The 17220-nt window shown below is 35.7% G+C and overlaps 1 protein-coding gene across 1 annotated transcript in view; it reads right to left on the minus strand.

Annotated features, from left to right (window-relative positions):
- Positions 1-848: 848 nt before the first annotated feature.
- The window catches only part of LOC149776240 (uncharacterized), a 49235-nt gene continuing 32863 nt past the window's right edge, over positions 849-17220 (minus strand). The window contains exons 4-7 of the mRNA XM_089942279.1: positions 16634-16834; positions 15527-15758; positions 13172-13313; positions 849-2656 (exon numbers count right to left, since the gene is read on the minus strand). Of these exons, the coding sequence (XP_089798405.1) occupies positions 13172-13313; positions 15527-15758; positions 16634-16834 (575 nt within the window). The 3' untranslated portion in view covers positions 849-2656. The remainder of the gene's footprint in view (positions 2657-13171; positions 13314-15526; positions 15759-16633; positions 16835-17220) is intronic.

Genomic DNA, 17220 nt, shown 5'->3' on the forward strand with positions numbered 1-17220 from the left:
CAAATTAAACTTTCTCGTTTTTGAAATCGATAGGGGGGTACAAACAAACGGGGATGTAGAGTCAGACTTTAGTCCGAGAATCATCTATAGTGTAGTGTATCCCTGTGAAAGGCAGTATGATCCAATTGCCTTCACATGGTACAGCTGTCATGTTTTGGGGGGTTTTCTTTAAAACTTCCAGAGAAACAAAATACGATAACAACATAGTGCAGATATTAAAGTGTAGGCCCAATGTTGAAACTATAACTGTCTACACAAAGTCTTGCTTCATCAATAGCCAGTTGATCGAAGGATTACAAAACTAGTCCAGTCCATCCTAGGATTACAAAACTAGTCCAGTCCATCCTAGGATTACAAAACCAGTCCTCGGCATACTTCACTTTACAATGGCAGTAAAGGTCTCATCATTATGACGCAAACTCAAAATAAAAAAATCGTTTTTCTTGTAAAAGTACAGTTTGCATGTAAAGTACAGTTTGCATAAAAGTTGTGATTCCTTTGAAGGAAAAAGGAACAATCTCCATGAAAATATTTCTCTCACAAGGAAAGATGACTGGTTTAAACAGTTTTATTGCAAAACAGTGTGATTGGAATCAGCTACAACATTTTAACAAGTTATTATCGCCTTTTCCATACAAAGAATAATATTAAATACAAAATGATTAAGAGCACATGTTAAAAATTAATTTCACAAATACATAATATAATGGTGATAAGAAACGAAAAAGCTTGAAGACAGAATAACCCAGATCCTATGTCATTGAAACAAGCAAAGAATCTAAATTCTCTATCATTCATGCTAGCAAGAATCAAGATCCTATATCACTGATACATGAAAGAATCTCGATCCCGTGTCACTGATACATGAAATAATTTAGATCCTGTATCATTTTGATACAGCAAGAATTCTAGATGCTATGTCATTGATACAACAAAAATCTGGATCCAATGTCATTGATACATGATAGAATCTAGATCCCCTGTAATTGATACATGAAAGAATCTAGATCCTATGGCAATGAAGCAAGAAAGAATATAGTTCCTGTGTCGTTGATACAAGAAAGAATGTTGATCCTATGTCACTGATACATGAAAGAATCTATCATAGTTTATTGCCTGTTGTGATGGTTTGGTATGGTTTGTACATGGACAATTAAGAAAGAATGAAAACGATCTTTTGGTCCAACTGTCGAATGTTAAGATACAAGTGACTAATAGAAATAAAAATAGTTTACTCACAATGACTTAACTTGTTATTTTGTGGATGGGTTGCATTTCAAAAAGAAAGATAGAGTGCAGTTTGGGTTCGAAAGTCAAAGGTTAATTTCATAGCAAAAGAGACAAGGGGTATAATTGATATAAAAATAATTGAAATTACATACTCGTGCACCTTTACTAAAGTTGGCTTACTGTTACGGACAGGACGGAAACTGTAGCTCTGGTTCAGCAGCTTAATTATGTTAGCTGGATTCAAAAAAATTAAAACTTATTTCTGCATTAAAACTTGCACATCGTCGTTCTTCTGGCAGGCAGTAAAGGAACTTGTAGATTTTAGGATCACAATGTCTGGTTACAATCAATGTGATCAATCGGTCAATGCTGTCCATAGCTAGAAATGCTCCGATGGGTCCTACATATATAAGTATACCAAATGCTGGGGTATAACGTACCATTTTTTATAAATAGTATTGTGTCAGTAAGAAAAACGAAATTAAAGATAAATTATAAAGGTTAAACAATGAACATTATTGGAAGGAAATCATAAATAGCGAACGAACGCCAATGATCTCCATATTTTATTAACATAATTTAGATCAGCAGGCATTTATAATGTTAAATCTTAATAAAAACGGATTATTGTAAAATATTACGTCTTCACTGAAAATATATTTTTATGTTTACTGAAAATCCTATCGCTAAAGCTTGTCGCATCAAATATCACAGTAGAATTCAGAACATTAGTGGCCATTAAAACTCTTGCAAAAGGTAACGTTTAAACATTTTGGCAAGTGGTATTGCCTCGTTAAAACCAATCGGTCCACAAACTTCTGCATGGGACTGTGGCCACCAATACTCAAACAAAGTACCTGAACGCAAAACTCAGCTGAATTCAATGAACTGTGCTATGACCTAATTTCCATGGAATAGTGTGCGGTAGTTCCTAGGACGTTTCATCAAAGCGGCGCGATCCTGGACTCGTCTGATAAACTGACCTAAATGCGAAGTTAGCCACGGTCTAAAGGACGAATTGATGGACTAAAATAATAGCACAATATTTTCCTTCTTAGTGATGCTGCATAATGAAGGTTTATCTGAATGAAAATTATGTATTAGCCCGACAAATGTTGTCAGTTAGTCTTTATCTATCAGACACACTACAAAGAAATACAGTTCCGTTAATAAAACTCAATAGAAATAAGTATACATGGTTCAAATTATCTAAACTCATAGAAGATGCACGAAAATAGAATAAAATATAAACAGACTTCCTGGAAGTATATTTTTCTAAGGAATGAGGGCCAGAATAAAACCAAAAAATATTCCACACGCACACCAACATGGTAATGATTCACAGGTTCAGATTCTAAGGGGATTCTCATTTCATCACAGTGGATTCCTTTTTTTACATCGAGACTGTTCCTCTTCGCTTGAGCTTCTGAAAGGAATACGTTTTAAAATTGATTTAGAGGTTAATTAAATTTACTGTAGAAATTGCAGTTTTCAGCTTTACTCGGCAGAATAATAGCATGAAATTATACGAATGGTTCTCTGGTCTCCCCCCCCCCCACACACACACACACTTGAATTGCAAGAAGTATCAGAAATAGAAGAAAAGATGAGAAGTGCAAAGGGTGAATACACATAGTTCAGTGGAAAATAATATTTGCTGAAGAAAACATGCGCCATTAGTGCTCTCTTGAAAGGTCACGGAGAAAGGACAATCATTAAAAACGATCTGGTCAGTTCTACTGGATTTGACTTGAGCAAATCTTTGAAAGAAAGACACATTCAAGCATCGGAATTGCACGTGCGATCTGAGAACATGGTTCTCAAACGAACAATCATATTTTAGATGAGAGGGAAATGCATATTCAAATACTGTTTTAAACAGTATTGTCTAATTTTTGTTGGTGTTGCTCGTTTGCTTTATTGTTAAAATATTGGCCACGTTTTCGTCCAGCTGAATTTCCTCGCCTCGTTTACCCATGACCATAAAGGCAGACACGAGTGCCATTTTCTTGACTCCATAATCCGCTTCTGCAAGTCATTTATTTGCACCTTAGGGATTACACACGTGTGCGATCACTCAATTACACAAGTGTCCGATCACTCGATTAGGAGTGACTGCTCATTAGATACTCGATAACTGCAAAAAAATACATATCGAAGTGTCATCGCTTTCGATTTTGCGAAAGTTACGATAGGGACAACTGAGTGTCTAAAATTGTGTGTGTAATCTGAAGCATAAAAGCATAAAATAAACGTGTTCATTATACGTCATAGTTTTGTTTATTTGTGTGATCAAAGTGTGTGTGTGTGTGTGTGATCGATGCATCTAAAAGTGATCAAAATAAAACACTGGGATAAGAAGGAAAAAAAAAACAACGTTAATGTTGTGCAATTTTAGTAATATATGTGACTGGTTTCGAGTGCGTAAGTGTATGCTTATGTGTTTATGTGTGTCATTTAGGTAAATCTGCCCATAAACCAGACATGGGATGTGTTCGAATGTATCGGACTGTGTGTGTGTAATTGTGTGTGTGAGTGTATTGTACTTGTTTATTTCCTAACTTGAATGAAAGCAGGTGTTTGATAATGTAGAACGTCTGAAGATTTTTTTGAAAAAAAAACGTTTATCGGAAAAAGTGATCTTAAATTACAAGTTTGCAATGTGACAAAACAAACAGAACATGTTACTTGACATGAAGGTTTTTATTGTCTGGTTTCTAACATAAACACGAATCCAACAAAAAGGCAGGGCGATTTACATTGCGGTCTTCGCCGAGAGACGTCAAATCGAGCGAAATAAGTAGTCCGTGGAAACATATGTGACACGTTCATGTAAACTCTTGTATCTCTTTCTTTGTTGATTGAATCTAGATACAATGTTTAGATTTTGCATATATATTACACATTTAATTAAATGAATCTAACTTTAGACACTACGGTCTCTGTTTAATTTTGAGTCTGCATGGAAAAAGACACGCTCTTTCAATCAATCAATCAATCCTCTCTGCGCCGTCTGGTGCTTGAGGCGACAGCAAGGGAGCACCATTTTGGTCTGTCGGCAGCTGTTATGGGGGCGGTCTGCAGGGTGAGGCCTCTGGTCTTGAGTTCTCGCTCCACGGTATGGCGCCAGGTCTCTTTGGGTCTGCCACGGTTCCTTTTCCCCTGTGGAGTCCATCTCAGTGCCACCCTTGGTAGTGAGTCAGGGGAAATTTCTGCATACGTGGCTGAGCCATCTCCATCGACGAGTTGCAATGGTCTCAGCGATGGTGTTTGCACCCGCTCTGTACCGAGTTCCTCATTCGAGACCATGTTTGGCCACGCTCTTTATAGCTGTACTAAGTTTTTTTATTGTGATATAAACATAATAATAATGTATCGCACAAAAATTCACTAAGTTACTAAAAATCTACTAAAACAAAAGAACTTTATTCTAATCTTAAATGACCGGCTAGTCTGATCATGCGATTTTGTAATTGTAGCTGTACCCAAACTTCCTGATTTTACCTAAAACTTGAGTATGACTGTTTTCGTGTTGAAATAAAAAATCATTGTATGGTATAATAAATATATGTTATGTACTAAGTTGGTCACAGAGAATGTTATAAATATTTTTAGCTGAACATGTCTGAATAACAATAGTTAAATGACTCCTTTGGCACTTGAAACATCTTTAACCTTCGCCCACGTGCTCCAAACTTCTGCTGAGCGGCTGCTTCCGTAAAGAATGTCGCTAATGAAGCATTCTCGTACGACCATGAATCTAATTCTCTTACCCGGATTAGCCTCAAAACAACCTCGTGCTAATCAATGGCGAAAAGATCCAATCATATTATAATTGATTAGTTTCTGGTTATATGTTGTTGTTGTGGGCGTATCTTATAGACTATACATGGCGGCTAGTATAACTGGTGGTGGAAGAACCTAGAAAACCCCAGGATAGAACTAACAACCCACCTGCAACTTTTCTTACATACCCACGTTGGCCGAGCCAGAGACTCAAACCTAAGTGCACAGAGATGAGATGGCGTTGATTGTAAAGGTGAGCGCTTTAGTTCACTCGGCCACTCGGGGCCCTCTAGTCAGGGCCGTTCAGAGCGATCACGGGCCCTGGGGTAAGAAACACCATGATCTCTCCTAGTTTTTGTTCAAACAAAATGTTTCTTTTATAAAATTAAAAAGTGTAGTTCGGCCCGGGCCCCTTACAGACCCCCCACCCTTGTCGGCGCTGCCTAAAGTTTGTTACCTGTTTAAGCTCTCATAAATAGTAAGAAAGAAAAAGTGAAAACACCAGCTTTGAAAAATTTAACAAACAATTTATTTCTCTGGAAAAATACGGTAACAGTGGGGAAAAAAAGAACTTACGGTTTTAAGAATCAATCCAAAAATAATCCAAGAATAATCAAGGAATTAAATTTTAGAAGTCCTAGTAATAAAATGTTCTAATGAATTCAGGTTCGAGTCCCGACGAAAAATCCAAAATGGAAGGCGATGACGTATACTATAGTCAGTATAGTGCTGTTGTGTCTACAGTCCTTTGTTGTTCCACAGACAATACTATTCCGGTGTTTGAATTCTGAATGAAATGTAAAGAAATGTCTTTGTCCAAGAATTCTTTATGAGCACTAAAATATTTCCAGGAAAACGAATTAACCTTTCAGAATCCTAATAATTTGAAGAAAAAATAAAATGTAACTCCAAGCTGGTCACAGCAAAACGAACACCTTGACATTATGTGTTTTTAAGCCCAAACTGACTATATTCTATATAATCATCGGTATTAAACATGACTATTCCGCAATTCCGTTAAAACCGAAATTTCGAAATAGAGGCTGTTTACATCTAAAGTCACGTATTTGGTGTTTACAAGAAAACATTCAGGTCAAACTAATTTATGGAAAATGTCAAATTCCAGTAAACAAAATTACATTACTCTAACATGCAGTGAATAAAAAAAAACATACATAACAAGTGACATAGTCTTGGCCTTCCCTGACTGACAGGAGAATTTGCGGATATAAGTTCTTGGGAAATAAAATACAAATGCGTCCGTTTATTAATTTGTCTGCATCAGGCAGATACATTTCGATCTCCGTCGCTTGAGTAATTGTTGACATCATCGAGTGTATGTAGTAATAAAGTGCATGACGTCAAATATGTTGTATGAATTGCATACCACAAAATTGACCTAGCAACATTCTTCCTGACGGATATCAATTTAAGTTTTGTGTATATTAAATATGTAAATCGGCATGAACTATTTTAATTATTAAATTTGATTAATCCTAGGCAAGGCACATAACACCCTCTCTTATTTGTATAGCTATTGCTTGTTTGTTTTGTTTCTGTAGTTTTTTTTTTCTCCATTTTTTAAAAACTTTTCTTCCTAGACCCTGGTTTGGTTTTCAATTGCTACGCGATGAAAGCTGAAAAGGGCCATGATCCATGGAAAAAGATTGTTGTTATTGTTATTTTTGTTGATGTTGTTGCTGTTATCAGTAGAATGTACTGATAACAGCAACAACATCAACAAAAATAACAATAACAACAATCTTTTTCCATTACGGCGCGCAGTATAATCTATCTCGGTTGATTTTACCAATGGAATCACTAGTCGCATTCTTGACTACTTACCACATTACTTTAGCGCCATCTCGCACCACGACTGGCTTGATCGTTATATATCCGATTAACACAATTTCACATTTAGAAAGTGACAAAAAAATTGCGTGACAGTGATATAATGTATGTATTTGTTACTCTTGCTTATAAATAACGATCCAGAGACCAATAAAACACGCCAAAGATCTCTCTTCTCTTACCATTAACGAGTTACAGGAACTTTTCAGTTTGCTTCTTAGTAGCAGGCACGGAATAATATAGTTTCTTGGTATATCTGCCATATAAGGCATGGAATAATATATATAGTTTCTTGGTATATCTGCCATATAAGGCATGGAATAACATATAGTTTCTTGGTATATCTGCCATATAAGGCATGGAATAATATATAGTTTCTTGGTATATCTGCCATATAAGGGATGGGATAATATATAGTTTCTTGGTATATCTGCCATATAAGGCATGGAATAATATATAGTTTCTTGGTATATCTGCCATATAAGAACATATAACACGTCCATTAAACATATTCACTAACAATGGTTTGATGATGTATACAAAAACATCATCAGGGAACGGAAAAAAATATCCTTAAAGATTTCAGTGCCGATCAGGTAACTAAAAATCTGAAGAAATACCGTGCATATTGACCTAAGTAGTTTAGGTAGACGTAGTGTCTTTCAGTTAGAGAGAACAAGAGAATAATATGGAAATTCTGCCCCAATGTTGAATTCTCGCTCTGTTGTTAACTCAGCATTACGTATGGTATGGAAAATCATTAGTGTAAATAAAAGATGTATAAAAATGTAAAAAGAAATCTGATGAAATTGTCACATCCGTAACGGATATCTTAAATACTGGCCAAAACATTCTTTAAAAAAAAGTGTCTCATTCTTAAAAAACTTTTGCCGTGTCAAAAATTTGAAAATGAAGATGAAAATAAACCCGTTACTCTCTGAGTGTTACAAGAGTCTCTTTATCGAGCACCTGACACCTCAGCATGACCAGATGATACCCAGTATTAACCTCTCAATACACTTCTAAACATTTTCCATAAAATATGGGAAACTGCGGTCTCGGCGAGAATCAACGGTGATATCAGTACCTAAAGTTGGAAAGGGTCACACCGATCATATTATTATCAAGCTGTATTTGCAAAACCGCGGAGTGGATGATAGTTGATTGCTTATTCTGGTATGTCGGACCAAACAAACTAACATCAGACGTTCATTGTGGATTCAGAAGTCAGAGAAGCGCAATATCCTATCATGCTTGAAGCATTCAATAGAGAAGCTTTCCAAAGGAAAGAATAAATATTCGTTGTCATTTTCAGCTCGGAGAAAGCGTATGATACCACATGGAAGTAAGGCATAGCAAATGAACTATTTAGTCTAATTCTAAATGGCCGCCTATATAACCTTATATCACATTTGCTGAAGGATACATATTTCAGAGTATGGAAGGCATCACTCTTTATGAAAGTTTTCCTCTGGAGCTAGTTGTCCCTCAAAGCATTATATTGTCATTTGTTAATCTCCATATTCAGCATCAAAATTAACAGCATTGTGAAAATTTATAATCCGGGAACCGACAGTTTGTTGTGTGTCGACGTTTTCTTGATCTAGAATAGATCATGGAGCATGCATGCTATTAAACAGCAATCGCAGATAGTTTAAACAGATTTCATAAAGGGTGCGAAAAAAAAGACTCAAATTTTTAAATTTTAAATCTGTTTGTATGCACTTCTGCCGCTTACTTCGAATTCATGACGACCCAAAGCTCTGTCATGACGGATTGTCTTACTCATGGAATTCATGATGACCCAAAGTTTTGTCATGACGGATTGTCTTATTCATAGAATTCACAACGACCCAATGCTCTGTCATGACGGATTGTCTTATTCCTGGAATTCACGATGACCCAAAAGCTCTGTCATGACAGATTGTCTTATTCCTGGAATGCACGATGACCCAAAAGCTCTGTCATGACGGATAGTCTTATTCATGGAATTCACGATGACCCAAAACTCTATCATGACGTATAGTCTTATTTCTGTTGTGGTGGAGACCAATTTTGGACCGTAAACTAACTTTGCGTCTGCATATTGGATACGCCAGGGACAAATGCCCCCAAACCGTAGATTTACGAATAGTTTTGGCAACTTCAGACTTGGAAGCAGATGGGAAGGCTTTACTCATTAGTAAGATCTAAACATGACAATGACCCGATTGTGTACGATTTAGCCTCTAAACGGTACCTTTATATGCTTGATTCAATAAACACACAGGGACTTTTACTGTCTGGATACAATTGCAACCTCCCCTTCAAAAAGCTGTTATAATAAGGTAAACAAGCCATCACAGACAAACGGAACTGGTTTTTCAGTAGCTACCAAACTATAATCTATGGCAATCCATTAACTCCTACGTCTGATGAAGTCAGTAGGCTCAAATGCCAAACTTTATATGTTCAGAAATCACGCTTCTTTCAAGCTTTTGGCATACGAATTCGTCCTTACTTAGAACCAGCAAAGTAAATTTCGGATCCACTAACTAGTTATGTGTGCTATAATCACCACCTTGATTATCAACATCACGCAGAATTATAATTGATCCATGCCAATTTGAAGAGTCCAAGACAGATCCTCTCCTTAATGAAATCGAAGCTTCTAAACGTAGCTGTACGTCCCTAATGGCTCGAAACATAATTGAAGCTGTCATTGCAAAACCCAGAAAGAACATCTCAAGCCAGCTACCTGAAACAGCCTCAGTTTTTACTGCAGACATTACAGCAATACTAAAATCCCTGAACTACAGTGAAACCTCTATTATTTAAAAAAAAATCATATTTCTGATTAGTTTTCCTAACTCGACGCCGTGCAAAATCTGAAAAACGAAAACCTGTTAATATCTAAGGAACATTATGTACTTAAACCAGCCAAGATAAGAATTATGTACTGTCGGCTTTTCAGTCACTTTCGCGTATATGGTTATGAAAGGGCCGAAACCTCAACCAAAGCTGCCCCACAGTTACTCATTTCTAAATGGAAGGTTCCATATACTAACAATATTGTACAATTCAGCACGTTCGCTTCATTTTGCGAAATATGTGAAACGAAACTTAGAAACACCAGCCTAATGACGGTAGATAAACATTTCGCTCAAAAACTTTGTAAAGTAGAGGAAAAACAGATAGTAGGCAATATTTACCTGGATCTGATGTATTACCTTTTTTTTTTTACAAATATCTTAAACAAGTGCGTCTTTCAATATGTATAGAATTTTACCTCCTTTTAATTAGAAATCAATTATGTGCTTAGAACAACAGGGGCACACATTTTTTAGGAGTGTACATTGACTGTTGCCAGTGTATTTTATTACTGAAGTTAATATCTTCATACCAGAAAGGCGTATTTCGAATTCTAGGTTAGTACGAATTTCTGCAAATAACACAATGGACATGAGATAGACTTGGGAATTTTAAGCAATACTTTCCCCGATATGAATAAAGAATATATCGAGAACATTGGCAATACGCTTTGCCTCGGAATACGTTTTTCATTTTATTTCAGGTGACGCAATTCTCGTCTCTTTCATTTATAATACACGATATTCGTTTGCTGTCATATTCAGATTCAATCATGGTAATAAAAAAAGAATTATTGGGGAGGGGTGATCAAGTTGTTAGTTTTATTATAGAATTTATTCTTATTATTATTATTACAAATAATATGCCGGTGCTCATGTGTATTTAATTAATGTGCATTTCGATAAGCAAGACTTCTGTCATACCCTGCTTGGTCAGTTTCATCGCTGTACAAGGTTTTTTAAAATTTTATTTTCGATATCCATGTCATTTTAATAAGACAACTCGCTTTTCCCATATCATAACATTCACTGAACCTTGAGAAGCATTTCCTCCGTCAGAAATTCATTTCAGAGTGTCCGGCAGTATTATAGGTACAGGAATGTTTTAGAATATTGACAGCTGAAATAGTAAAATTGATGAAACAATCCGTACCAGATGTTACATTACATTGGTTTTGTCAAAGTTACGAGTTACAAGACGTTTTGTGTTATTCTTCTTGGTTTTTCAATGCTACATTAAAACAGTTATCAAGCATTATTAACATCTGTCTAGATCCAGCACTATTTAATCATTTTATTTTCGTCGAAGATGTACAACACTATAGTTGGACAAAATGTTGAAATTTAATATAATTTCTATTCGAAACTTTTGAGCTTTGTAATGACATTTTGTATATTAGAGTATTTGTTGTTTCATGCTAAATACGTCTATTATGGCCTTTACACTTCTACAAGCTGGTCCATGAAGTAAATAGAGCAAGGAATAGAGCATGAACTACTTCATTGTTTTAATTATTGTATTCATATGTCACTTACCTTCAATTGCACCACATCCCCATCATCGTCCCTGTTAACTAAACACAGAGTTTATGTCGTTTCTCCTGGAAACTTTACAAAATTTAATTTAGTCCAAAATATAAACTCATGTTATGTACAAGGTTGTATCGCCGTTATACTCTTCTGTGAGTCTGTAGTGACTGGCATTTACTTTGTCATATTGCCAACAGAGAGAGATTAGAATGCAGATCAATTAAATGCAGTTCAGCAATAGTTGTTTTAGTCCCTTCTAGTGCAAATTTATTCAACCACTGATGTTCTTCTTCTTCCTCTTTGACTTTTTCATGGTGATCAATGAAAAGCACATCTTACGTAGTATCCAACGATAGATGCATAAAGTTGTTGTTGGGGCCACTGTGGCTTCCTGCTGTACAATCAATGTTTATAGTCGAAATCCTGTGTGATTTACCACCAACTTGTTAGCGTTGATCCTGTGGGCACGTATAACGCTTTTGCATTTCAGACACCTGAAAATAACGTTGACCAATAACGGTGTCTGAAATTCTGATATAGATGACTTGCCTTTAAGTCTTGTGCTCTCCACGTGTCGCTGCCATTTTATTTAAAGACATGAAGGTCATGCTAGTGATTGTTCAATCCACAATGAGGACCTGCATGATTATGACAATCGTGGTTGAATAATCTGGGATAGTTTGAACGGTTATATACGCATAGATGTATGCAGACCAATAACTGTAAAACTAGCTCCCCTACGTGAAAGTCGTTCGTTATTGTAATGTTATTCCGATTTTCTAGCAAATATCCACGGTGATGCTCGGGGGCTTCTAAAGGATATTAAAGAAGTAAGGCATGTATCAATCACCCTCAACCCCATCTCAATCGCGCACTTGTTTTATAAAGGCAAAAATGCGACATGTTTGCACTGGCTATAAGACAGGGGTGGACAAAATATGGCACCGGCGCTTCACCTGGTTTTATCCACAAGGGCTCTTATGGTTGTTTACAATTTATCTGTCATACATGTACTATACAATAACTACAAGGGAGGACACTTATCTCCTTTATCGCGTGACCTATTTCAGAATAAACGCTGATATTTCAAGCAAAGCTTTACAAAGCTTAGTAAATTTGGTACCCATATTTAGTTCAGGCATTCGACTTTGTATGCGTATCCGAAGTTTGGCTTACTATCATACCTGTAAGAAACGCTAGACCATTTTACCATGCTACTGCTCGACATGGCCCTGATCGCGCCCGCTTAATATGCGCTGAATGGAATACTGCCTTCTCATTGTCCAACAGAAAATAAGTTACAAATAAATGCAGGACGTCATTTTCTTTTAACCAATGAGAGGACAGAAGTCCATTTAACGGGGTTTCACTTGCTGTTACGTATATTTGATTTAATTTATATTTCATTTAATTTAATTGTTTGTAAGTTTTAAAATCTTTTTATTTGTTTAATTTCATTACATGTCTATGTAATGTAATTTTGTATATACCTAATAAGTAGCAGTATACCTTATTGTTGTCTACCTAGTAAGTAGCAGTATACCCTATTGTTGTATACCTAATAAGTAGCAGTATATCTAATTTCTGTATATCTAATTGTTGTATACCTAATAAGTAGGAGTATACCTAATTGTTGCATTTCCATAAGTAGCAGTACCCATATGTATACCCATAAATAGCAGTGTTGTATACACATAAGTAGCAGTATACTTAATTGTTGTATACCCAATGTTTGTATTCCTAATAAGTAGCAGTATGCCTATTGTTGTATAACTAATTGTTACATACCTCATATGTAGCAGAATACCTAATTGTTTCTATATCTAATTGTTATATAAATAAAAAGTAGCAGTTTACCTTATTGTTGTATACCTAATAAGTAGCATTATACCTAATTTTTGTATACCTAATAAGAATCAATATACCTAATTGTGGGCTTGCCAGGTAATGTCGAATCCTTGCCGGCTCCCTGTACCAAAGTCACTGACCTGAAAAGCGACGGTGGCACATCCTGACAAACAGGTGAATGTTCCTGGATTTGTTGATCTATTGATATAAATCATATTCCTGTGAAAAGATTATTTTGTGATAGATATTGTCGCAAAGTAAATACAATTATTTGTTATAAATAATGTTTAGGAATACTGCCTCTAACATGCAACATTATGATTACATGTGTGTGGGGGAGACATTTTATGACATTAATTGATATACGAATGTGGGATATGATTTGATTGATTATTCCAAAGTGGCACAAGTACCTAAAATCTGCTGCCCGTGTAACGTCGACATAATGTCATTCTCGGCTGCTATAAATGCCCACATCGACATATCGTTATGATATCATCCACTTATTTGCTCTGAGTTGACATGTGGGTTTAGTCAGCCATTGCTCGTTTGGAATCCCTACCAAGAGATAAGGCTATCAATCTGACGTACAGTTTCGTTATGTTTGATCTTGTGCTAGGTTCAAAATGGCTAAAACTTGTACTGCACGGGCTGTCTGTGAATTCAAAGTACTGCTACGCTAACTGAACCAATGAGCTATTATTGCATCCTATTGTAGTACATAAAAAGATCATTAATATTGTTCCACTATTTTTTTCCTGGAGATTTGATAGCGCTTGAAGATTGGTAGCTGGATTAAAAAAGCAGAATTAGAGCCTAAACGGAAAATAAAATGTTAATTTCTATGACAAGGCAATCATGTGAGGGTTGCCAGAAGCATTACAGGAAGATTTTTAGGTTTCTGTATTTGTAAGGGAAAATAAGTTCGAGTTTTTGTGACAAATACTGCACTACCATGCAGAGTACATTATTTTTCAGGAAGAAAACGAGTTCATATTTTCACATACAAATACAGTAACATTTTTGTTGTATGCTGATTTTGTTTAACTGCCTAAGGATATATAATAAAAGACATTTCAAGAAACAATGTAATTGAAATTATGCTTTATTCCAAAATAAATTCACAACCGTTGATCCATCAATACACAATACCAGTATTCGTGCGCACATCGCGCCAACTAGCGACCTTTTAACTTGGTCGCATGTTCTACATCAGTTTCAAAATGAATTATCGTTTTGGTCTACTCAAAATTGAAATTTAGAGTTATATTGTGAATGAATATGTATGGCTTTTGTTTCTATGCTGTTTCAACTCAGTTCTGCTTTTCTGATACTGAGGGGCTGGATTATTTGGTCAATTCAGTGCAGTAAATGAATGTATTTCAACTGGAAACGTAGGCTACTCAAAATTCCAGTACAGCTTCGGTGTGTATCAGGTTTTGCAGGACATGTCGATCGGATTTGAAGAACTAACAAAGAAAGTACAATTTGAGGAAATTCAAGATGCATAAATGTATGAATATTTAGTACCATTCTTATTACCATCTAAAGAAAACGTGCTTATGCCATATCATTTGCATCTAGTGCTTAGAGGGACCCCAGCTATGACCTGTATCATACAGTGTCTTTTAGCGCCAGCCTAACATTGTATCAAAATAGTTACACGGAGAAAATTGAAAAGCAGCTGTTGTGTGACACTCCATTTAATTTTTCGTCGTCTTGGATCATTGGCACTGAGGTTTCTAATTTCCCACCGAAACGTTCGGTTGCACTTTTTTTCGAATCAAGTATTTTGACAGACTTGTAAAATGGTACGTGTCTGATAGATATGCAATAGCCTATAGCCTCAGTATTCTTTTCTATGCTATATTTGTTCAGACCCTAGAGAACACTCGTCATAGTCTTAACTATTCTATTTGCGAAAAGATATGAATATTCTCCTAAATAAATGTTTCAATGATCAGAACGGTATTTTCAATTAATGCGTCTCATGTTTGTTGCTGACATTGCGAATATCAAGTTTATTCGTTTGCTTCTTTGAAAGTTTCGTTTTTAACTCAGTGACCTCGTCCATATCTTTAAAGTTGCTGACATCAGAGAACGCGTGAAATGAAACAAAACGTGAAGACAAATGAAACATGTCAATAGTTGTGGGCATAATAGGGTAAGTCGAGCCATTGCATGCAGCTTTCAGCAATAATTTAGTTTATTTAAAAAATACAAATTGGGAACTCAGTTTATTCGTAGAATAACTCTTTGTAAAGTTTATGTTTAGCAAGTTAAAGTTTTCAGTGACAATCGGCAGTCACCTTCGTTGTATCATACTCGCTATATCTTGTCTTATGCCTATTAATAGACTGAAACCTAGCTTCGAATTTATTTATGAGGATAAAAGAGAAATGAAGGGCCTCAAACATGCCAGGGTTACTTACTGATGGTCTATCGGTACATCGAATCCGCAGAAAATAACTAGAGCAGACTGGCTGTCTATGCCGAAAGCGCCGTTGAATGTGAAGGTTATGGAATTCCCCGCAGTTATGATACTGTATCTATAAACGGCATGATATGGAGGAACGTAGACTGAAGGCCAGTTTGGAGACGTAATTCTACCCGATGATCCGGCCATAGAGCCGTTAGCGTTTGTTAGCAAACCTGCAAATGGCTCTGAAAAAAGCAACTGTAATGGTTTGTAGCGAAGTGCAATATTATTATAGTTTGTTGTAAAATGAAAGTGGAGGAAATTGGGATAAAGAAGAAGTAAATATAAACAATGTAACAGCAACGAGAACTCATATATCGTGTACTGAATAATGCTGTGAAAGGTATACGATCAGACCGGAATTAGATCACCGGTAATTGGTAATTGAAAGCAATGTTTGTGATTTGCAACATAAATATTTTGTTATAATCTCATGAAAGTCGTATCTGTGGAATTAATAGGATATTTCTTTCTGATTATATTATATTGACATTTACACGAATCTTTGTTTCGATTTTTTAAATATCGTTTTTGTATCAATCGAGACAGAAAGGTTAAGTATTGTTTTTTTGTTTTGTTTTAAATCTCACATCAAGAAATATGAATATACTCAACGTACACTAGATGAAAGTAAATTAAGGAAAGACTTCAATTTGTCAAATAACTAAAAACACAGCACGATGTATTCCGCTTCAGAAAACATACTTTCCAATCCTAACGTGCATACCATTTAAACCTCTCTCTCTCTCTCTCTCTCACACACACACACACACACGAAACTCTCACAAACAAGTCGTTGAGCGTGTTTGAAAACAAGCACACTAGGAACATCACTAAAATGCAAACACCCAATCTATTTGCTTTTACTGTTCGGTTATTTCTCATGTCCTTTCTTTCTTTTGAACCATTTTAAGTCCCTTTTCTCTGAACACAATCACACAATTCGTATTCTAACAATTGTTTTGCTCACAACGACGCACTTCCTATAGATCTATATAAGTGCAGACACACGACAGAACGTACGCGCAAATTATATTGACATTTTGATATGAAAACCTACCATTACACGTGCCATTAAAATTTGTCCAATGACCGTTGATCTGGCATGTGATGCTAGAGCATTCAGCATTGGCGGTGAATGTGTAATCAAATGTTAAACTTTCATTCTGGCATATATAATAGCGAACGTCTCCCGGCAAGGTTCCATTTGTCAAGTTGAGTAACTTTAGACCTGGTATACTTGGCGGAGTACCACATGACACTAAAATAAAGAAGAATAACTATTATATTAATTTGAAACTGATCGCACAACAAACTTGTTTATATATATATATATATATATATATATATATATATATATATATATATATATATATGTGTGTGTGTGTGTGTGTGTGTGTGTGTGTTTAAAAAATGTACGTGTTTGATGAGGGGTAGAAATTCCAACCTTCCAGAGACTATGGTAAAATGTTTGGTAATTAGGGTGCATGATTTAGTTCAATTTGTTCACGAAGTGGCTAAAAATACATAGTTGTCTTAAGAAAGAAGAGTGGCATTAAAGTCTATCATCTTCGTGACCAGGAAAATGGATACAGTTTAAAGATATATCGTACACATTTTAAAGATAAAACGAGTTGCCTTTCTTAA

This window comes from Sinohyriopsis cumingii, chromosome 18, assembly GCF_028554795.1.
Source record: "Sinohyriopsis cumingii isolate HCF-2022 chromosome 18, ASM2855479v2, whole genome shotgun sequence".
NCBI classification, from domain to species: Eukaryota; Metazoa; Mollusca; class Bivalvia; order Unionida; family Unionidae; genus Sinohyriopsis; species Sinohyriopsis cumingii.